This window comes from Panulirus ornatus, chromosome 63 (genome assembly GCF_036320965.1).
Source record: "Panulirus ornatus isolate Po-2019 chromosome 63, ASM3632096v1, whole genome shotgun sequence".
Taxonomy (NCBI): domain Eukaryota; kingdom Metazoa; phylum Arthropoda; class Malacostraca; order Decapoda; family Palinuridae; genus Panulirus; species Panulirus ornatus.
The window spans coordinates 14,195,691-14,220,735 of record NC_092286.1 but is presented as its reverse complement, the minus strand read 5'-3'; the positions used below and the strand labels follow the sequence as shown (position 1 = coordinate 14,220,735).

Genomic DNA, 25,045 nt, shown 5'->3' with positions numbered 1-25,045 from the left:
CAATCTTTCCTCACTCATCCTCTCCATGTGCCCAAAGCACTTCAAAACACCCTCTTCTGCTCTCTCAACCACGCTCTTTTTATTTCCACACATCTCTCTTACCCTATATATATATATATATATGGCTGATTCATGTGAGAAACTGCAGAAGCTGGTGGCTGAGTTTGGTAAAGTGTGTGAAAGAAGAAAGTTAAGAGTAAATGTGAATAAGAGCAAGGTTATTAGGTACAGTAAGGTTGAGGGTCAAGTCAATTGGGAGGTAAGTTTGAATGTAGAAAAACTGGAGGAAGTAAAGTGTTTTAGATATCTGGGAGTGGATCTGGAAGCGGATGGAACCATGGAAGCGGAAGTGGATCATAGGGTGGGGGAGGGGGCGAAAATTCTGGGAGCCTTGAAGAATGTGTGGAAGTCGAGAACATTATCTTGGAAAGCAAAAATGGGTATGTATGAAGGAATAGTGGTTCCGACAATGTTGTGTGGTTGCGAGGCGTGGGCTATGGATAGAGTTGTGCGCATGAGGATGGATGTGCTGGAAATGAGATGTTTGAGGACAATATGTGGTGTGTGGTGGTTTGATCGAGTAAGTAACGTAAGGGTAAGAGAGATGTGTGGAAATAAAAAGAACGTGGTTGAGAGAGCAGAAGAGGGTGTTTTGAAATGGTTTGGGCTCATGGAGAGAATGAGTGAGGAAAGATTGACCAAGAGTATATATGTGTCGGAGGTGGAGGGAACGAGGAGAAGTGGGAGACCAAATTGGAGGTGGAAAGATGGAGTGAAAAAGATTTTGTGTGATAGGGGCCTGAACATGCAGGAGGGTGAAAGGAGGGCAAGGAATAGAGTGAATTGGATCGATGTGGTATACCGGGGTTGACGTGCTGTCAGTGGATTGAATCAGGGCATGTGAAGCGTCTGGGGTAAACCATGGAAAGCTGTGTAGGTATGTATATTTGCGTGTGTGGACGTTTGTATATACATGTGTATGGGGGTGGGTTGGGCCATTTCTTTCGTCTGTTTCCTTGCGCTACCTCGCAAACGCGGGAGACAGCGACAAAGCAAAAAAAAAAAAAATATATATATATATCTTTTTTCTTTCAAACTATTCGCCATTTCCCGCATTAGCGAGGTAGCGTTAAGAACAGAGGACTGGGCCTTTGAGGGAATACCCTCACCTGGCCCAATTCTCTGTTCCTTCTTTTGGAAAATTGAAAAAAAAAAAAAAAAAAATGAGAGGGGAGGATTTCCAGCCCCCCGCTCCCTCCCCTTTTAGTCGCCTTCTACGACACGCAGGGAATACGTGGGAAGTATTCTTAATCCCCTATCCCCAGGGATAATATATAGGGTGGGGGAGGGGGCGAAAATCCTGGGGGCCTTGAAGAATGTGTGGAAGTCGAGAACATTATCTCGGAAAGCAAAAATGGGTATGTTTGAAGGAATAGTGGTTCCAACAATGTTGTATGGTTGCGAGGCGTGGGCTATGGATAGAGTTGTGCGCAGGAGGATGGATGTGCTGGAAATGAGATGTTTGAGGACAATGTGTGGTGTGAGGTGGTTTGATCGAGTGAGTAACGTAAGGGTAAGAGAGATGTGTGGAAATAAAAAGAGCGTGGTTGAGAGAGCAGAAGAGGGTGTTTTGAAGTGGTTTGGGCACATGGAGAGAATGAGTGAGGAAAGATTGACCAAGAGGATATATGTGTCGGAGGTGGAGGGAACAAGGAGAAGAGGGAGGCCAAATTGGAGGTGGAAAGATGGAGTGAAAAAGATTTTGTGTGATAGGGGCCTGAACATGCAGGAGGGTGAAAGGAGGGCAAGGAATAGAGTGAATTGGAGCGATGTGGTATACCGGGGTTGACGTGCTGTCAGTGGATTGAAGCAGGGCATGTGAAGCGTCTGGGGTAAACCATGGAAAGCTGTGTAGGTATGTATATTTGCGTGTGTGGACATATGTATATACATGTGTATGGGGGTGGGTTGGGCCATTTCTTTCGTCTGTTTCCTTGCGCTACCTCGCAAACGCGGGAGACAGCGACAAAGTATAATAAATATAAATAATATATATATATATATATATATAATATATATATATATATATATATATATATATATATATAATATATATATATATATATATATATATATATATATATATATATATATATATATATATATATATGGGGAAGATTTGTAGAGGTTTTCAGAAAAGAAGAGAGAATGTTGGGGTGAAAAGAGTGGTGAGAGGAAGTGAGCTTGGGAAGGAGACTTGTGCGAGGAAGTACCAGGAGAGACTGAGTACAGAATTGAAAAAGGTGAGAACAAAGGAGGTAAGGGGAGTGGGGGAAGAATGGGATGTATTTAGGGAAACAATGATGGCTTCTGCAAAAGATGCCTGTGGCATGAGAAGCATGGGAGGTGGGCAGATTAGAAAGGGTAGTGAGAGGTGGGATGAAGTAAGATTATTAGTGAAAGAGAAGAAAGAGGCATTTGGATGATTTTTGCAGGGAAATACTGCAAATGACTGGGAGATGTATAAAGGAAAGAGGTAGGAGGTCAAGAGAAAGCTGCAAGAGGTGAAAAAGAGGGCAAATGAGAGTTAGGGTGAGAGAGTATCATTAAATTTTAGAGAGAATAAAGAGATGTTTTGGAAGGAGGTAAATAAAGTGCGTAAGACAAGGGAACAAATGGAAACTTCAGTGAAGGGGGCTAATGGGGAGGTGATAACAAGTAGTGGTGATGTGAGAAAGAGATGGAGTGAGTATTTTGAAGGTTTGTTGAATGTGTTTGATGATAAAGTAGCAAATATAGGGTGTTTTGGTTGTGGTGGTGTACAGAGTGAGAAGGTTAGGGAGAATGATTTGGTGAACAGAGAAGAGGTAGTAAAAGCTTTGTGGAAGATGAAATCCGGCAAGGCAGCAGGTTTGGATGGTATTGCAGTGGAATTTTTTAAAAAAACGGGTGACTGTATTGTTGACTGGTTGGTAAGGTTATTTAATGTATGCATGACTCATGGTGAGATGCCTGAGGACTGGTGGAATGCTTGCATAGTGCCATTGTACTAAGGCAAAGGGGATAAGAATGAGTGCTCAAATTACAGAGGTATAAATTTGTTGAGTATTCCTGGTAAATTATATTATTATTATTTTTTATTATACTTTGTCGCTGTCTCCCGCGTTTGCGAGGTAGCGCAAGGAAACAGACGAAAGAAATTATAAAATTATATGGGAGGGTATTGATTGAGAGGGTGAAGGCATGTACAGAGCATCATATTGGGGAAGAACAGTGTGGTTTCAGAAGTGGTAGAGGATGTGTGGATCAGGTGTTTGCTTTAAAAAAGATATGTGAGAAATACTTCGAAAAGCAAATGAATTTGTATGTAGTGTTTATGGGTCTGGAGAAGGCATATGATAGAGTTGATAGAGATGTCCTGTGGAAGTTATTAAGAATATATAATGTGGGAGGTAAGTTGTTAGAAGCAGTGAAAAGTTTTTATCGAGGATGGGTACGTGTAGGAAGAGAGGAAAGTGATTGGTTCTCAGTGAATGTTGGTTTGCGGCAGGGGTGTGTGATGTCTCCATGGTTGTTTAATTTGTTTATGGATTGAGTTGTTAGGGAGGTGAATGCAAGAGTTTTGGAAAGAGGGGCGAGTATGCAGTCTGTTGTGGATGAGAGGGCTTGGGAAGTGAGTCAGTTATTGTTCGCTGATGATACAGCTCTGGTGGCTGATTCTGGTGAGAAACTGCAGAGGCTGGTGACTGAGTTTGGTAAAGTGTGTGAAAGAAGAAAGCTGAGAGTAAATGTGATTAAGAGCAAGGTTATTAGGTACAGTAGGGTTGAGGGACAAGGCAATTGGGAGGTAAGTTTGAATGGCAAAAAACCGGAGGAAGTAAAGTGTTTTAGATATCTGGGAGTGGATTTAGCAGCGGATGGAACCATGGAAGCAGAAGTGAATCATAGGTTGGGGGAGGGGGTGAAAGTTTTAGGAGCGTTGAAAAATGTGTGAAACTCGAGAGCGTTATCTTGGAAAGCAAAAATGGGAATGTTTGAAGGAATAGTGGTTCCAACAATATTATATGGTTGCGAGGCATGGGCTATAGATAGAGTTGTGCGGAGGATGGTGGATGTGCTGGAAATGAGATGTTTAAGGAAAATATATGGTGTGAGGTGGTTTGATCAAGTAAGTAACGAAAGGGTAAGAGAGATGTGTGATAATAAAAAGAGTGTTGTTTAGAGAGCAGAAGAGGGTATTTTGAAATGGTTTGGTCACGTGGATAGAATGAGTGAGGAAAGATTGACAAAGAGGATATATATGTGTCAGAGGTGGAGGGAACAGGGAGAAGTGAGAGACCAAATTGGAGGTTGAAGGATGGAGTGAAAAAGATTTTGAGTGATCTGGGCCTGAACATGCAGGAGGGTGAAAGGCATGCAAGGAATAGAGTGAATTGGAACGATGTGGTATACCAAGGTTGATGTGCTGTCAATGGATTGAACCAGGGCATGTGAAGCGTCTGGGGTAAACCATGGAAAGTTTTGTGGGGCTTGGATATGGAAAGGGAGCTGTGGTTTCGGTGCATAATACATGACAGCTAGAGACTGAGTGTGAACGAATGTGGCCTTTGTTGTCTTTTCCTAGCGCTACCTCACGCACATGCGGGGGGAGGGGGTTTTTCATTTCATGTGTTGCAGGGTGGCGACGGGAATGAATAAGGGCAGGCAGTGTGAATTATGTACATGTATATATGTATATGCCTGTGTATGTATATATACATGTATATGTTGAGATGTATAGGTATGTATATGTGCTGTGTTTGGACATGTATGTGTATACATGTGTATGTGGGTTGGTTGGGCTATTCTTTCATCTGTTTCCTTGTGCTGCCTCGCTAACGTGGGAGACAGCGGCAAAGTATAATAGATATAATAACATATTCACACATGCTGCCTTCATCCATTCCCATTGCCACCCTGCCACACATGACACCTTCTCCCCCCCGCGTGCGTGTGAGGTAGCGCTAGGAAGAGAAAACAAAAGCCTCATTCATTAACACTCAGTCTGTAGCTGTCATATGTAATACACCGAAACCACAGCTCCCTTTCCACATCCAGGCCCCACAAAACTTTCCATGGTTTACCCCAGACGCTTCACATGCCCTGGTTCAATCCATTGACAGCACATAGACCCCAGTATACCACATCATTGCAAATCACTATATTCCTTACACGCCTTCCACCCTCCTGCATGCTCAAGCCCCGATCGCTCAAAATCTTTTTCAACTCTATCCTTCCACCTCCAATCTGGTCTCCCACTTCTCATTCCCTCCACCTCTGACACATATATCCTTTTTGTCAATCTTTCCTCAGTCATTCTCTCCATGTGACCAAACCATTTCAATACACCCTCTTCTGCTCTCTCAACCACACTCTTTTTATTACCACACATGTGTACGTGTAGGAAGAGAGGAAAGTGATTGGTTCTCAGTGAATGTAGGTTTGCGGCAGGGGTGTGTGATGTCTCCATGGTTGTTTAATTTGTTTATGGATGGGGTTGTTAGGGAGGTAAATGCAAGAGTCTTGGAAAGAGGGGCAAGTATGAAGTCTGTTGGGGATGAGAGAGCTTGGGAAGTGAGTCAGTTGTTGTTCGCTGATGATACAGCGCTGGTGGCGGATTCATGTGAGAAACTGCAGAAGCTGGTGACGGAGTTTGGTAAAGTGTGTGGAAGAAGAAAGTTAAGAGTAAATGTGAATAAGAGCAAGGTTATTAGGTACAGTAGGGTTGAGGGTCAAGTCAATTGGGAGGTGAGTTTGAATGGTGAAAAACTGGAGGAAGTGAAGTGTTTTAGATATCTGGGAGTGGATCTGTCAGCGGATGGAACCATGGAAGCGGAAGTGGATCATAGGGTGGGGGAGGGGGCGAAAATTTTGGGAGCCTTGAAAAATGTGTGGAAGTCGAGAACATTATCCCGGAAAGCAAAAATGGGTATGTTTGAAGGAATAGTAGTTCCAACAATGTTGTATGGTTGCGAGGCGTGGGCTATGGATAGAGTTGTGCGCAGGAGGATGGATGTGCTGGAAATGAGATGTTTGAGGACAATGTGTGGTGTGAGGTGGTTTGATCGAGTAAGTAACGTAAGGGTAAGAGAGATGTGTGGAAATAAAAAGAGCGTGGTTGAGAGAGCAGAAGAGGGTGTTTTAAAATGGTTTGGGCACATGGAGAGAATGAGTGAGGAAAGATTGACCAAGAGGATATATGTGTCGGAGGTGGAGGGAACGAGGAGAAGAGGGAGACCAAATTGGAGGTGGAAAGATGGAGTGAAAAAGATTTTGTGTGATCGGGGCCTGAACATGCAGGAGGGTGAAAGGAGGGCAAGGAATAGAGTGAATTGGAGCGATGTGGTATACAGGGGTTGACGTGCTGTCAGTGGATTGAATCAAGGCATGTGAAGCGTCCGGTCTCTTACCCTTTCATTACTTACTCAATCAAACCACCTCACACCACATACTGTCCTCAAACATCTCATTTCCAACACATCCACCCTCCTCCACACAACCCTGAATGTAGCCCATGCCTCACATCCATATAACATTGTTGGAACCACTATTCCTTCAAACATACCCATATTTGCTCTCCAAGATAACGTTCTCGCCTTCCACACATTCTTCAATGCTCCCAGAACCTTTGCCTTCATCCCCACCTTGTGACTCACTTCCACTCCCATGGTTCCATATGCTGCTAAATCCACTCCCAGATATCTAAAACACTTCACTTCCTCCGGCTCTTCTCCATTCAAACTTACCTCCCAGTTAACTTGTCCTTCAACCCTACTGAACCTAATAACCTTGCTGTTATTCACATTTACTCTCAGCTTTCTTCTTTCACAAACTTTACCAAACTCAGTCACCAACTTCTGCAGTTTCTCACCCAAATCAGTCACCAGCCCTGTATCATTAGCGAACAACAACTGACTCTTTTCCCAAGCCCTGTCCAAGCCCTGTCATCTACAACAGATTGCATACTTGTCCCTCTGTCCAAAACTTCTGCATTCACCTCCCTAACCACCCCATCCATAAACAAATAAACAACCATGGAGACATCATGCATCCCTTTTGCTTTTGCAAGCTGACATTCTTTGTGAACCAATCATTTTCCTCTCTTCCTACTCATACACATGCTTTTCATCCTTGATCAAAACTTTTCACTGCTTCTAACAACTTACCTCCCACACCATATACTCTTAATACCTTCCACAGAGCATCTCTATCAACTCTGTCATATGCCTTCTCTGGATCCATGAATGCTACATACAGATGCATCTGTATTTGTAAGTATTTTTCACATACATTCTTCAAAGCAAACACCTGATCCACACATCCTCTACCACTTCTGAAACCACGCTGCTCTTCCCAAGTCTAATGCTCTGTACACACCTTGACCCTTTCAGTCAAAACCCTCACATATAATTTACCAGGAATACTCAACAAAGTTATACCTCTGTAATTTGAACACTCACCTTTATCCCCTTTGCCTTTGTACAGTGGCACTAAGCATGCATTTTGCCAATCCTCAGGCACTTCACCATGAACCATACATACATTGAATAGCCTCACCAACCAGTCAACAACACAGTCACCCCTTTTTTAATAAATTCCACTGTAATACCATCAGAACTCGCCACCTTGCTGACTTTTCTCTTCAGCAAAGCTTTCACTACCTCTTCTCTGTTTACCAAACCATTCTCCCTGGCCCTCTCTCTTTGCACACCACCTCGACCAAAACACCCCTATATCTGCCCTTCTATCATCAAACACATTCAACAAACCTTCAAAATACTCTCTCCATCTCCTCCTTATTTCACCACTACTTGTTATTACCTCCTCGTTAGCCCTCTTCACTGATGTTCCCATTTGTTCTCTTGTCTTTTGCACTTTGCTTACCTCCTTCCAAAACATCTTTTTATCCTCCCTAAAATTTAATGATACTCTCTCACCCCAACTCTCATTTAATTTGTTTATGGATGGGGTGGTTAGGGAAGTAAATGCAAGAGTTTAGAAGAGAGGGGCAAGTATGTAGTCTGTTGTTGGGGATTAGAGGGCCTATGAAGTGAATCTGTTGTTGTTCGTTGATGATACAGCACTAGTGACTGATTCGAGTGAGAAACTGCAGAAGTAGGTGACCCTGTTTGGAAATGTGTTTGAGAGAAGAAAGTTTAGAGTAAGTATGAATAAGAGCAAGGTTATTAGGTTCAGTAGGGTTGAGGGGCAAATTAGTTGGAATGTGAATTTGAATGGAGAAAAATTGGAGGAAGTGAAGTGTTACAGATATCTGGGAGTGGGCTTAGCAGTGAATGGAACCATGGAAGTGGAAGTGAGTCATGGGGTGTGGGAGGGGGCAAAGGTTCTGGGAGCAGTGAAGAATGTGTGGAAAGAGAGAACGTTATCTTGGAGAGCTAAAATGGTTATGTTTGAAGTAATAGTAGTTCTATCAATATTATATGGTTGTGAGGCATGGCTATAGTTAGGGTTGTATGGCCAAGGGTGGATGTGTTGGAAATGAAATGTTTGAGGGCAATATTTGGTGTGAGGTGGTTTGATTGAGTAATGAAAGGGTAAGAGAGATGTGTGGTAATAAAAAAGTGTGGTTGAGAGAGCAGAAGAGGGTGTGTTGAAATGGTTTGGACATATGGAGAGAATGAGTGAGGAAAGGTTGACAAAGAGGATATATGTGACAGAGGTGGAGGGAGCAAGGAGAAGCAGGAGACCAAATTGAGGAGGAAGGATGGAGTAAGAAAGACTTTGAGTGATCTGGGCCGGAATATGCAGGAAGGTGAGGTGTGCAAGGAATAGTGTGAATTGGAACGATGTGGTGCCCTGGGGTCAACGTGCTGTCAGTGGACTGAACCAGGGCATGTGAAATGCTGGGATAAAATATGGAAAGGTCTGTAGGGCCTGGATGTGGGAATAGGTAGCTGTGGTTTTAATGCATTACACATGACAGCTAGAGACTGAGGGTGAAGGAAGGGGGCTTTTTTTTTTTTATGGTGCTACCACGCTGATGCAGAGGGCAGCAATGCTGTTTCCTGTGGGGAGTGGTGGCGCCCGGAATCGATGAAGGCAAGTAAGTATGAATATGTACATATGGGATCTCATTAGTATAATACCCTTCCCATACAATACAAATAGGTAATCACACACACTTACACACACACACACACACACACACACACACACACACACACACACATACAGAAAACCATGAGAGAGAGCCCAACAAGTGATCATTTCCCTTTCATCCCACTTCACATGCATACACTATGTACTCAGAAAATAGATATACGTCTGGGTGCCCTAACCTTTAATGTTAATCTTCAAAGAAATTTTAATGGATAATCAACATAATGAGCGGAAAGATGAAAAACATTTTGAATAATAGTCATAGAAATTATTTAAAGCTTAATATCTTTTGATTCTACAGATTTTAGCTAAAGTTTAACCATGTTGTGAAGTTTTTAATTTATTTGTAACATTTTTTTATGATCATCATATTTTTATGTATCTTAAATTTACCAATCCATAGTCAAGGCGGATAAACGGCTTGAAAGAGAAAGAGCTGAAAAAGCAGAGCAAGAAAGACAAGATAGAGAAGAGGAGTTGCGGGAGATGGCAATCAGGTTAAGACGAAGGTTAGAATGAATTGTCTAAATGTGTTATTATTTTTCTTGCTTGTGTGTTTGTTCCTATGCACATTACTGATATAGCTTTGTAACAGCAATAAGTCCAAGATGTGATGGGAATGGATGAAGGCAGCAAGTATGGATATGTACATGTGTATATTTGTGTGTCTGTGGATGTACATATATGTATACATTGAAATGCATATGTATGTTTATGTGCATGTGTGGGTGTATATGTATATACATATGTATGTAGGTGGGTTGGGCCATTCTTCATCTGTTTTCTTGCGCTACCTCGCTAATGCAGGAGACAGCGGTTAAGTATAATGATAAAAAAGAATAGATCCAAGATGCATAATATATTCGTAATCATGAGTGCAAAATGAATTATTGTACAGATATTGTAGAAAGTTCTAGTTGAAAGAGAAGGATGAGAGAAGATGCCTTCATGTCACCTCCAAGAGGACACTTTATTGGTGGCTGTGGATTATACTTTTTTGTCATGCTTGATTATAATAAATGTCAGGGTTGGTATGCTTGCATGCTATGCCTAAAGAGTTATGATACTGAGGGAGTATGTGTGATGAGAAACCAACTTTAGGAATGGAAATGAGTTAAGGAGCTTTAGTTAAGAAAGCCATGGACATTAATCTGTATGATACTCAGGGAGTGTGTGTGATGAGAAATCAACTTAGGGAATGGAAATGTGTTAAGGAGCTTTTAAGGGTAAGAAAATATCATTCCATGTGATGATGAGCAATTAGAAGTTGCTTAGAAGAATTATTGATACTGTTGAATAAAGCAAAAGAATGAAAGAAATAAATATTGCAACATTAATGGGAATAAAGTTTTACTTAGATGGAAGTAATGCTGAATAAACAGTGTTGTGTGAAAAGAGGTGCTTTATGGTCAGGGTCTTTGATCTTCCTCATTGAGCCTCTTGAGTCATGGAGACATGAAGGTTCTGTTATCATTGACCATTCAGCATATTCAGTTTAACTTAAAGGGGTACCCATATGTTGTGTTCTGACTTTCAACTCAGACCTTAAGGTGTCATGCTGTAGTTGACAAAGAAAGGTGAATCTGCACCCTCTTGTTAAAGTTACTTTACACCAAGCCACACAGGCTACTTGATTTCTGAAGGTAAGTTCATACGTCAGGATGTTTAGATATGGGATCTAGAGAATCTTCAGAGGTCACGTTATGTGAAGGAAACTACCATGTCACTTAGTGGGAGGAAGTTTGAAGAATTATTGGTTGTTAAATGTGATAGTGGTTGAATAAACAAATACTAACAAGGTTTGAAGGCATGTGGATGTATAAAGTGAACATGTTGTAAAATAAAGTGTCAAACGTATATGTTTGTATGTGAATAAATATTAGTTATAGGGAATGAATCAGTAAAATGGAATGACAAAAAATGAGTTAGGAAACCTCATATGTGCTTGAGATAGATTAATATTTGGATAGGTGGTGTGGTAACTGTTGTATTCAAAGAAGGTAATGCATGAATCTTAATATTGAGTATATTAGGGAACCCCTAGTGAATATAGATGCAGTAACACTGTTGAAGCTGTAGCATAGAAGTATAATAGTCATTAACTCATTACTGAATGAGATCTCTACTGATATCTTGAAGGGAGCGGGAAAAACGCCACCGTTTGCAAGGAGAAGATTCAAGTTCAGATGGATCAAGGTCACGTTCAGGTTCTGGTTCTCGATCTGGTTCACGCTCACGATCAAGGTCAAGATCTAGGCAGAGATCAAAATCTCGTCAGAGTTCAAGATCTCATCAGAGGTCAAAATCACGGTCTAAATCCCCTTTGTCTCAAAAGCAGGTCGGTGACAGAGTTATTCCTTGGCTTGAATAAGTAAGTTTTGAGGGGTAAGTATGATGTGTTATAGAATCATTTATGTATAGCTACTGGCTATTGAGTGGCAGTTGACATCAGTTGAGAAGAAAAGAATCCTCTGAGTATTACAGTGATATTTATTACTAACTAATGTTGTACACTAAAATACCTTTAATCTGAACCACAAAGATTCAAAATTTCCAGTCTTCTGGCGCACTAATCAGAATTAGGAAAACGAAAAAGAAATAACTCAAAACTAAAAATTACAATACTTCACACTTTGCTGTTCTAAGGAGAGGCATCTTTACCTAAATGTTGTTTTGTTTCATTTTGTACATATACAGGGACTTTAAGCACTTTGGACAGTTTATCATGTAAGATCTATTACTGTATTTGAATGTTGTGCTGCTTCTCACTCTTGTTTGAATTGGAAGGCAGAGCTACCCACATCACACGATGGAACATGTATGGCCAGCATGATTGGCACTCTTGACATTCTTTTATGGATTTGTAATTTCCTGCCCTCATTTGAATTGCAAGGCATACTTTATTAGTATGCAAGGATGCCAAATGTCACAAGCAACTACAGCAAGCACTTGGAAAAAATTTTATGGTGCCGTTTACCCACGTAACATGATGGGGGTCAGTATGACCCTGGTATGCATGCTCATTATGCCTCAGGCAAATAAGTGATAGCTTTTTAGGCACTAATGATAGTGATGATGATTCCGTGAATGTTGAAGTGTTAGCACCATGAAAATTTTTTGTGTATCAGTTATCCACTGATAGTGGCAAAGACAATGAAGTGTCAACAAATATCAACAGATCAGCAGTAAGCTAAGTTTAGATATCCTTACAGAAACAAATAAGGTCAGATTACTTGATTTTCTTTTTACTAATTTAACTCTTCTTGATACTTTATATTGGGTTTTTATTTTTCATTAACCCTCCATCCAAGGAACTAAACTAAATTTTCTTGACTCTTTCCTTTAAAGGTTAATGTTTGACATGCCTCATTGCAAAAGTTTTCTTCAAAAAAGCAACCTTGCCTTTTACTGAGCCTGGTTCCTTATCTGTTCCTAGTTCCTTCACCAGACCTATTACAGTTCACAACACACAATGAGGAACAAATGTTTTTAACTTTTGAGCAGGAAATGAATATTCTCTAGTGACAAGATAAGGGTGATATGATCAGCGGTCTAGCTATGTATCACAGCATTGGGACCTACATTTGTGATATCAGTGCCCTGAGAAAACGATTGAGGAACTTCAGCATCCAGTCTGAAAATTTTGGCTGGCTCGGGCATCAGAATCATTTAACGTTATCCAAATTTCTAAAACTTGACAGGTTGCCATATGTGTATTTAAAGCAGCAGAGGAATGAATATGTTCCAATATTTTGGTCCCAGTTCATCACTAAAACAAGGAAATTCCATGGAAAAAAGTTTTCTACTGGATGGCCTAACAAATGCAAGGAATAGACTGAGTAAAATTCTTGAAGTAAATGTTTATATAGACAGGTGAAAACATATGCTGACTTAATGAATGATAATGTTAGTAGTAAAAAATGCTTGAAATAGGTAAGCTGGTCTGTTTTGGCAGTGTTTGCCACAGTTATTCATTGCTTCAGGTTCACAAAAAACTGAACCAAGGGACAAGGAAGCTGAGGAATGGATGACAAAAAATATGTATGTGCATGAAAGAGAGGTTTATTAGTATGCACAGCCTGATTGAACAAACTGACCAGGATGTGCTGAGGTTATTAATGATATTATCATATAACCCCAAGGATCCCATCTCCTAGGCCTCATGTAGCGTCAGAGTTGCACTATAATCAGTACCAGAAAAAGGATGGACTCCATTGAAATGAGAAGTTTTTGTGGTGAGTTTGTACTCCAATGTTGCACCTTTGCTGTATTATGAGATGGTTTGGACATATGGAGAGGATGAACAGCTAAGACTTACTAAGGTGATATACATGTGGAGAGAGGAGGGAAGAGTGGGAGACCAAGAGGGGGATGGAAGGATGGTGTGATGGAGGCTTTAGGGTATCAGGTCTTGAACACTGGGATGTGTATGCGTGTGTGTGTGTGTGCTTAGGATACAGTGCCTTGGATTGATATGTCATATGAATGGGTGGGGGTAATATGATGTAGTGGGCTGAAACAAGTTATATGAAATGATCAAGGTAAACAGTGGAATAGGCTTTGGTGCTTATCTGTGGATGGTAGTCTGTTTTCAGAACATAATACATAAACTTAGAGAGTGGATATGTGCTAATGAGGCCATTGTTCATTAGTTCCTGCTACTAACATGCTTTGGTGGGGAAAGCACTTGTATAGAAAAATATTCTAATGTGCAAATGTTGTAGGGTCTTTGTGTAAGCTACACTACCTTAATGGAAAAAGTGCTTTTCCCTAAACCATAGCATTCCCAAAGTGTTGAAGGTGGCATTTCAAAGGGAGGATAGAGGATGTATGTGCCCAGATAGAATTAAAAGAAGTAAGAATGTGGTCACAGCACCCGAAGGGATTAGAAATAGTGTGTGAATGGTTGTGATGATAGTGGTGCGGCTTTCATTGGTAAAAAAAAAAAAAGAGGTCAAATGTGTTGGAACTGTGGTCATGTTGGGAACTTGGTTAGAGTGTTTGATTAATTTCCAGATTGGTTTTCTATTTGCAATTATTCTATGAGTGAGGCTTTTGCAGAACATAAACCTTGCATAAAGTGAGGGATGGGTGTACATGGATATTTTTCTTTCATACATATTCGCCATTTCCTGTATTAGCATGGTTACTTCAAGAACAGATGCCTGAGCCTTGGAAGAAAAACATCCTCATTTGGCCCCCATCTCTGCTTCTTTTGGAAAGTAAAACAGGAGGGGAGAATCCCCCCCTTTTAGTTGCCTTCTATGACTCGCTGGGAATACATGGGCAGTATTCTTTCTCCCCTATTCATCTTTTTCACTGGTGAATGTTAAGACAAACAACAATGGATTTTTTATTAGATTGATTGAAATTTGCCAGAGTGGGGGCAAATTAAATACGTAGAGTAGCGGCAGTCATTGGACTAATGCACCTAGGATCTCATACCCTTCTTCCACCCTGTGAATCACTTCAGTTTCCGTGTTTTCCATCCACTGCCGTGTCAGCTCTAAGATATGTAAAGCACTCTTGTTGTGCCAGATCCTTCCCATGTAAATTTATACTTAAATCATTATGCCTCATTCCTTAGTGCACCTTGTTACCATACTTTTGTTCACAGTTACTATCAACTTTCTCTTCCAATTTCTATTACCAACTCATGGAATTTTTATCAGTTCTGCTATCATATCAACACCAAACAGCATCAGCTTCACTTCCCAGCATGCTGTATACATGCCTTTTGCTTTAAGTCCACATTTATCTCCCTCCTCATTCCTCTTCATATAGAGTTATAACAGCCACAATGAAACAAACTCTATGTTACTAAAATTCTCATGCCCTCATCTCTTCCTGCTCTTATACATATGAGTATCATTCATTACTTTTGCAAATGTTATATATTTTATTATTTTTTTTTCTTTCTTTTAAACTATTCGCCATTTCCCGCGTTAGCGAGGCGTTAAGAACAAAGGACTGGGCCTTTTTTGGAATATCCTCACCTGCCCCCCTCTGTTCCTTCTTTTGGAAAATTAAAAAAAAACGAGAGGGGAGGATTTCCAGCCCCCCGCTCCCTCCCCTTTTAGTCGCCTTCTACGACATGCAGGGAATACGTGGGAAGTATTCTTAATCCCCTATCTCCAGGGATAATTTTATTATATAGCTTCTTAAAATACTTCATTTACCCAATTTTATTAACCTTCATTTCATATAGCCATGGGCACTCCCAGCCCTTTCCCTTGAGCTACTAAGAGAAATGAAAAAATGCATGTCTATTTAGAAAATAATAGATACAGTGTAACACCATTGAAACAAAGAAAAACATATAAGAATAAAATATGCGGTATTACCAATACAGTTTTAAGTATACACACTTAGAATAATGTATACCATTTTTTAGCCACAGCATAATATTTTGAGTGCCTGCAGGATTTTTTTTTCTGCCTATTGGGCAAGTGATGTGGCAGCCATAGGCTATTTCTAATCCACCCAGGTGATGAAGGAAAGATTTGTGCAGTGATATGTTAGATAACTGCATCACCCAAGCCTTGTCACTTGCACTCTGCTTGCATTGTTTTCTCTTATTAACACTTGTGACATGAGGAATTCCTTAAGTGATTTCAGCACTTCACAGACTTTTCATAACTTGAAGTATTTTGATTATTTTTGTTCTTAGTTATGGCCTCTTGAGTGTAAAGCTAGAGATGTTTCTGAAGTACACAACAAGCTTACATGTAACCATGAGTTTTTCATTGTAGAACTTAATATAAGTCACTCCCCCTAATCCCCTACTTTCCATGATCCTTGCCAACAATAGTTTTGCCAGCAGTGAGCTCATCCAGGAATATAACCCCTGTACTTGCCAATGGACCTCAATAATAACACTACTCACCAAGGTAATGGTCACAACCTTGCCTTAGGTGATATCTGTAGTTTTACTGCACAGTTTTTACATTCCACATACTCATAAGCAGATCATGTTTGATGGTCCATGGTGGTGCATATTACACATGTACATTACCAGGAACATAGCATATGTATAGGCAATTATGAAACAGTGCAAAGACAAATTTAGAGTAGCTTATTTTGTGACTAGTCTTAGGTTGTGGTGGAAGGGTAAAGACAGTTATGCAGTAAATCTCTAGAAAACTCATTTGCTACTTCTGGGCTATGGTCACTCTTGTATGCTTTAATCAGGTTTATGTTACTCTTTAATATTTTGTATACAATCTATCAAACATACACCTCTAACACAGTCTTTATGTCACTGTGTAAAACTTGAGTAACTAAGTCTGAGATACAGTTGTTTTCATTTATATGGATAAATGTATTGTTGCTCTTGGCATCTTAGTGGTTAACATAGCAACCTCAGTCGCACATTTTTAAAATTGCCAAATGTTAACCTATGACAGTTATGTCCCACATAGAACTTACAGACCTTTCAAAGCCATGTTGCAAATTGGAAGGGTTGAGCATCAGCAGTTGGTAGACACCCTACAGTCAGGGAGGTATACTTCTGGTATGACCCACTTGGGTATCAGGAAGGTTCGTGACACCTGGGTAGTGTGCCAGCACTTCAGTGGTCATGCTGCTTTCCTCTGACTGCTAGCATTCTGTTCGTAAACTTACAATCACTCCGTGCTACACATAATACTTGACAACACTTAAGGCACACTACTCATTGTTCATAACTCTAGATTTTTCCTGCTGTGTGTGCTATGTGCTAGCTCTGCCTTTTGGCAAAACTGAAGAAATAGACAGAAGCAGTTGGTAGGGACATTAGACAGGAGCCTTAGGTAGAAGTAGTTGGTAAGAATGTAAGTTGGGAGCAGTAGGTGAAAGTAATAGGTTGGAGCATTAGGTGGAAGTTTTTGGTTGAAACATTAGTTAGGAGCCTTTGAAAGCACTGTGCTAAAGTTGCCTTCTGTCAGTGGCCTGTCAAAGATGAGGCTGTAATGTTAGGTAAAAGAAGTAGGTGAAAGTAATAGGGTGGAACATTAGGTGGAAGTAGTTGGTAAAAACATTAGTTAGGAGCCTTTGAAAGCACTATGCTTGAATTGCCCTCAGTCAGTGGCCTGTCAAGGGTGAGGCAGTAAAAGCTAAAAAGCAGCACTGGAGTTCACCAGTTGTGGAGACTTTACCTGTGGCTGCCCCCTTGAGGGAGTTCCCAGAAAGGCATCAGAGATATGAATAGGTAGATAGTGTATAAGTTTGAATTAATTGTGTATTCTCTCTTCTTTTTATTTCTTGCTGTTTTATTTCTAAGTACTGGGAATATGTCAAACATTACAGTGTACATATTTGTTAGATTTTTTTTTATTATATTGTTCAATGATTTACATTCCCATGGCAGGAAAGTTTAATTTTTAATATGGCCTTTTACTTTTCAGGTAATTGAATTTATTAACAAATTACAGGATTTATGTTGATCATTTATATAACCTAATTCTCAGCAGGTCATGTCAAGCAGGTGGGCATGTGAGGGAAGCCGTGGTAGGGAACGTAATACCCCTGGTGATTGGAGTAGGGATGCTCACAGCCGTCAGTGGAACTCATCCTCATCTCATTGGGATTCTCATCCCCTTCCTGAGAGATATCGTGAGTCATATAGGAAAAGATCACGGTCTCACAGTCCTGGTGGTCGATGGTAAGTTCAGATGACAGGGTTATCCTTAGCTGCAATGTTAAATTTTTCTGTTTTTTTACTCGTAATGTTAATTCTGGAGCCTCTAGCAGGAAAAATATAAAAATATGCAATGATTGTATATAAAATGCTTCACAGCCTGAGCTTAATGTGCAGTGACAAAGTGAACAGAGTTTTTGCCATAATGAAGACATTATCTGCTGTGGAGTATTATCCATAAACTCCTGATGATTATCATTTATATTATTGTTAATTTTTTGTTAAAGGCTCCATTTACTAACAAAAGTCCTTATTAACCTCGCAATGACTCCAGTTGGATAATTATGATCTGAGCAATGCCCTTAGACAAATATCTGCACACAGTATCCCACCTCAGTTTCAAGGTTGAACGATGAGCCTATGTGATGACTGAAATGGTAATGCACAATAGTCATCCTCCAGCCATGCCAGTAAGAAAACATTTTTTGATTTTTTGAGGAAGGAAATTGAGCTGCTTTTACTTAGATTTAGAGGACCAGGCAGATGACCTTGAATTATTTGACAATGATGATCCATTTTTGGATCATATGGAGAGTGATACTATGGACATTGGCTCTTCCAGCATTCACAGTAGGCCAAGATGAGGAAAACGAAGGATATAGAGCAAGAATGAAGGCAGTGCTGCCAGCACCCACCTGACTTTGACAGCATTGCATCTGAATGGTGTGGCTGGTAATTTTACAAACTTTTATAATTTCGTTGTTATGAAAAGATTATCATTGAATGGCACTGATTATGCCAGTGTTAGAGTGGGTGAAATATATTACTTTGAGGTGGTTTGGACATATGGAAAGAATGCAAGATGTGGAGTTCACAAGGAATTGCTTTAGAGTGGAAGAGTACTGGAGGGAGAGAAGCAGTGGAAGAATGCATGAAATGGCATATGCAACAGAGGCATGTAAGGACAGGGATAAATAGAAACTTTTTTGCCATGGCCAAGCCCTCACTTGCTTATAACAACAAATGATTTTTTTTTTTTTTTCATACTGTTCGCCATCTCCTGTGTTAGCGGGGTAGTGTTAAGAACAAAGGACTGAGCCTTTGAGGGAAATCCTCACTTGTCCCCCTTCTCTGTTCCTTCTTTTGGAAAATTAAAAACAAGAGGGAAGGATTTCCAGCCCCCCGGTCCTTCCCTTTTTAGTCGCCTTCTACGACACGCAGGGAATATGTGGGAAGTATTCTTTACCCCCCATCCCCAGGGATAAAATGATATTCTTCCCTATCCCTGGGGATAGGGGAGAAAGAATACTTCCCACGCATTCCTCACATGTCGTAGAAGGTGACTAAAGGGGATGGGAGCGAGGGGCTAGAAACCGTCCCCTCCTTGTATCTTAACTTTCTAGTATCTTAACTTTCTAAATGGGGAAACAGAAGAAGGAGTCACGCGGGGAATGCTCATCCTCCTCGAAGGCTCAGATTGGGGTGTCTAAATGTGTGTGGATGTAACCAAGATGAGAAAAAAGGAGAGATAGGTAGTATGTTTGAGGAAAGGAACCTGGATGTTTTGGCTCTGAGTGAAACGAAGCTCAAGGGTAAAGGGGAAGAGTGGTTTGGTAATGTCTTGGGAGTAAAGTCAGGGGTTAGTGAGAGGACAAGAGCAAGGGAAGGGGTAGCTTTACTCCTGAAACAGGAGTGGTGTGAGTATGTGATAAAGTGTAAGAAAGTAAACTCTAGATTGATATGGGTAAAACTGAAAGTATATGGAGATAGATGGGTGATTATTGGTGCATATGCACCTGGGCATGAGAAGAAAGATCATGAGAAGCAAGTGTTTTGGGAGCAGCTGAATGAGTGTGTTAGTAGTTTTGATTCACAAGACCGAGTTATAGAGAGTGGTGAGAGTAAGTGAGCTTGGGAAGGAGACTTGTGTGAGGAAGTACCAGGAGAGACTGAGTACAGAATGGAAAAAGGTGAGAACGTAGGACGTAAGGGGAGTGGGGGAGGAATGGGATGTATTTAGGGAATGAGTGATGGCTTGTGCAAAAGATGCTTGTAGCATGAGAAGCGTGGGAGGTGGGCAGATTAGAAAGGGTAGTGAGTGGTGGGATGAAGAAGTAAGATTATTAGTGAAAGAGAAGAGAGAGGCATTTGGACAATTTTTGCAGGGAAATAATGCAAATGACTGGGAGATGTATAAAAGAAAGAGGTAGGAGGTCAAGAGAAAGGTGGAAGAGGTGAAAAAGAGGGCAAATGAGAGTTGGGGTGAGAGAGTATCATTAAATTTTAGGGAGAATAAAAAGATGTTTAGGAAGGAGGTAAATAAAGTGCATAAGACAAGGGAACAAATGGGAACATCAGTGAAGGGGGCTAATGGGGAGGTGATAACAAGTAGTGGTGATGTGAGAAGGAGACGGAATGAGTATTTTGAAGGTTTGTTGAATGTGTTTGATGATAGAGTGGCAGATATAGGGTGTTTTGGTCGAGGTAGTGTGCAAAGTGAGAGGGTTAGGGAGAATGATTTGGTAAACAGAGAAGAGGTAGTAAAAGCTTTGTGGAAGATGAAAGCCGTCAAGGCAGCGGGTTTGGATGGTATTGCAGTGGAATTTATTAAACAAGGGGGTGACTGTATTGTTGACTGGTTGGTAAGGTTATTTAATATATGTATGACTCATGGTGAGGTGCCTGAGGATTGGCGGAATGCTTGCATAGTGCCATTGTACAAAGGCAAAGGGGATAAGAGTGAGTGCTCAAATTACAGTTATAAGTTTGTTGAGTATTCCTTGGAAAATTATAAGGGAGGGTGTTGATTGAGAGGGTGAAAGCATGTACAGAGGATCAGATTGGGGAAGAACAGTGTGGTTTCAGAAGTGGTAGAGGATGTGTGGGTCAGGTGTTTGCTTTGAAGAATGTATATGAGAAATACTTAGAAAAGCAAATGGATTTGTATGTAGCATTTATGGATCTGGAGAAGGCATTTAATAGAGTTGATAGAGATGCTCTGTGGAAGGTATTAAGAATATATGGTGTGGGAGGCAAGTTGTTAGAAGTAGTGAAAAGTTTTCATCGAGGATGTAAGGCATGTGTATGAGTAGGAAGAGAGGAAAGTGATTGTTTCTCAGTGAATATTGGTTTGTGGCAGGGGTGCATGATGTCTCCATAGTTGTTTAATTTGTTTATGGATGTGGTTGTTAGGGAGGTGAATGCAAGAGTTTTGGAAAGAGGGGCAAGTTTGCAGTCTGTTGTGGATGAGAGAGCTTGGGAAGTGAGTCAGTTGTTGTTCACTGATGATACAGTGCTGGTGGCTGATTCAGGTGAGAAACTGCATAAGCTGGTGACTGAGTTTGGTAAAGTGTGTTTGAAAGAAGAAAGCTGAGAGTAAATATGAATAAGAGCAAGGTTATTAGGTACAGTAGGGTTGAGGGACAAGTCAGTTATGAGGTAAGTTTGAATGGAGAAAAACTGGAGGAAGCGAAGTGTTTTAGATATCTGGGAGTGGATCTGGCAGTGGATGGAACCATGGAAGCGGAAGTGAATCATAAGGTAGGGGAGGGGGCGAAATTTCTGGGAGCATTGAAAAATGTATGGAAGTCGAGAAAGTTATCTTGGAAAGCAAAAATGGATATGTTTGAAGGAATAGTGGTTCCAACAATGTTATATGGTTGCGAGGCATGAGCTGTAGGGTTGTGCAGAGGAGGGTGGATGTGCTGGAAATGAGATGTTTGAGGACAATATGTGGTGTGAGGTGGTTTGATCGAGTAAGTAATGAAAGGGTAAGAGAGATGTGTGGTAATAAAAAGAGTGTGGTAGAGAGAGCAGAAGAGGGTGTTTTGAAATGGTTTGGTTACATGAAGAGAATGAGTGAAAAAGAGTGTGGTAGAGAGAGCAGAAGAGGGTGTTTTGAAATGGTTTGGTTACATGAAGAGAATGAGTGAGGAAAGATTGACAAAGAAGATATATGTGTCAGAGGTGGAGGGAACGAGGAGAAGTGGGAGACCAGATTGAAGGTGGAAAGATGGAGTGAAAAATCTTTTGAGTGATCGGGGCCTGAACATGCAGGAGGTGAAAGGCGTGCAAGAAATAGAGCAAATTGGAATGATGTGGTATACCGGGGTTGATGTACTGTCAGTGGATTGAACCAGGGTATGTGAAGCGCCTGGGGTAAACCATGGAAAGTTTTGTGGGGCCTGGATGTGGAAAGGGAGCTGTGGTTTCAGTTCATTAAACATGACAGCTAGAGACTGAGTGTGAACGATGTGGCCTTTGTTGTCTTTTCCTAGCACTACCTCGTGCACATGCGGGGGAAGGGGGTTGTCATTTCATGTGTGGCAGGGTGGCGACAGTAATGAATAAGGGCAGACAGTATGAATTATGTATATGTCTGTGTGTGTGTATATATATGTGTATACGTTGAGATGTGTAGGTATATGTTCATGTGTGGACATGTATGTATATACATGTGTATGTGGGTGGGTTGGACCATTCTTTCGTCTTTTTTCTTGCACTAGCTCGCTAACTCGGGAGACAGCAACAAAGTATAATAGAAATAAATAATAATAAATATTTTTTTATCTTTTTGTTTGTCCACACACGCACATATACATACCTATGCATTTCCATGTATTTATTTGTTTATTATACTTTGTCACTGTCTCATGCGTTGGCGAGGTAGCGCAAGGAAACAGACGAAAGAATGGCCCAACCCACCCACATACACATGTATATACATACAAGTCCACACACACACACACACACATATACATACCTATGCATTTCCATGTATTCATTTATTTATTATACTTTCTCACTGTCTCCTGCGTTAGCGAGGTAGCGCAATGAAACAGACAAAAGAATGGCCCAACCCACACACATACACATGTATATACATACATGTCCAGACACGCACATATACATACTTATACATCTCAACGTATACATATACATATACATATACATATATACACATGCACATAATTCATACTGTCTGCCCTTATTCATTCCGTTGCCACCACACCACACATGAAATGATAACCCCCTCCCCCTGCATGTGCGCAAGGTAGTGCTAGGAAAGACAACAAAGGCCACGTTCATTCACACTCAGTCTCTAGTTGTCATGTACAATGCACTGAAACCACAGCTCCCTTTCCACATCCAGACCCCACAAACCTTTCCATGGTTTACCCCAGACGATTCACATGCCCTGGTTCAATCCATTGACAGCACATTGACCCCGGTATACCACATTGTTCCAATTCACTCTAGTCCTTGCATGCCTTTCACCCTCCTGCATGTTCTGGCCCCGATCACTCAAAATCCTTCTCACTCCTTCCTTCCACCTCCAATTTGGTCTCCCACTTCTCGTTCCCTCCACCTTTGACACATATATCATATATCCTCTTTGTCAATCTTTCCTCACTCATTCTCTCCATGTGAATAAACCATTTCAAAACACCCTCTTCTGCTCTCTCAACCACACTCTTTTTATTACCACACGTCTCTCTTACCCTTTCATTACTTACTCGATCAAACCACCTCACACTATATATTGATCTCAAACATCTCATTTCCAGCACATCCACCCTCCTCCGCACAACTCTATCTATAGCCCAATCCATTCAACCATATATATGTATTGGTATGTATATGTGTGGCGAGGTGGCGATGGGAATGAATAAAGGCAGACAGTGTGAATTGTGCATGGGTATATATGTATGTGTCTGTGTGTATATATATATGTGTACGTTGAGATGTATAGGTATGTTTATTTGCGAGTGTGGACGTGTATGTATATACATGTGTATGGGGGTGGGTTGGGCCATTTCTTTTGTCTGTTTCCTTGCGCTACCTCGCAAACGCGGGAGACAGCGACAAAGCAAAATAAAAAAAAATATATTTCTTTTTTTCCGCTGTCTCCCGCGTTTGCGAGGTAGCGCAAGGAAACAGACGAAAGAAATGGCCCAACCCACCCCCATACACCTGTATATACATACACGTCCACACACGCAAATATACATACCTACACAGCTTTCCATAGTTTACCCCAGACGCTTCACATGCCCTAATTCAATCCACTGACAGCATGTCAACCCTGGTATACCACATCGATCCAATTCACTCTATTCCTTGCCCGCCTTTCACCCTCCTGCATGTTCAGGCCCAGATCACTCAAAATCTTTTTCACTCCATCTTTCCACCTCCAATTTGGTCTCCCACTTCTCCTCGTTCCCTCCACCTCCGACACATATATCCTCTTGGTCAATCTTTCTTCACTCATTCTCTCCATGTGCCCAGACCATTTCAAAACACCCTCTTCTGCTCTCTCAACCACGCTCTTTTTATTTCCACACATCTCTCTTACCCTTACATTACTTACTCAATCAAACCACCTCACACCACACATTGTCCTCAAACATCTCATTTCCAGCACATCCACCCTCCTGTGCACAACTCTATCCATAGCCCACGCCTTGCAACCATACAACATTGTTGGAACCACCATTCCTTCAAACATACCCATTTTTGCTTTCCGAGATAATGTTCTCGACTTCCACACATTCTTCAAGGCTCCCAGGATTTTCGCCCCCTCCCCCACCCTATGATTCACTTCCGCTTCCATGGTTCCATCTGCTGCCAGATCCACTCCCAGATATCTAAAACACTTTACTTCCTCCAGTTTTTCTCCATTCAAACTTACCTCCCAATTGCCTTGACCCTCAACCCTACTGTACTTAATAACCTTGCTCTTATTTACATTTACTCTTAACTTTCTTCTTTCACACACTTTACCAAACTCAGTCACCAGCTTCTGCAGTTTCTCACATGAATCAGCCACCAGCGCTGTATCATCAGCGAACAACAACTGACTCACTTCCCAAGCTCTCTCATCCACAACAGACTTCATTCTTGCCCCTCTTTCCAAAACTCTTGCATTCACCTCCCTAACAACCCCATCCATAAACAAATTAAACAACCATGGAGACATCACACACCCCTGCCACAAACCTACATTCACTGAGAACCAATCACTTTCCTCTCTTCCTACATGTACACATGCCTTACATCCTCGATAAAAACTTTTCATACTTTACATACATATACATACACAGACATATACATATATACACATGTACATACTCATACTTGCTGCCCTCAGCCATTTCTGTTGCCACCCCACTACACATGAAATGACACCCCCCTCCTCCACACGCACGCGAGGTAGTGCTAGGAAAAGACAACAAAGGCCACATTCGTTCGCACTCAGTCTCTAGCTGT

The 25,045-nt window shown here is 41.1% G+C and overlaps 1 protein-coding gene across 1 annotated transcript in view; it reads left to right on the top strand.

Annotated features, from left to right (window-relative positions):
- Positions 1 to 25,045, top strand: part of LOC139745921 (uncharacterized) — a 199,283-nt gene that overhangs the window by 157,530 nt on the left and 16,708 nt on the right. The window contains exons 14-16 of the mRNA XM_071656597.1: positions 9,563 to 9,668; positions 11,299 to 11,497; positions 17,610 to 17,800. Of these exons, the coding sequence (XP_071512698.1) occupies positions 9,563 to 9,668; positions 11,299 to 11,497; positions 17,610 to 17,800 (496 nt within the window). The remainder of the gene's footprint in view (positions 1 to 9,562; positions 9,669 to 11,298; positions 11,498 to 17,609; positions 17,801 to 25,045) is intronic.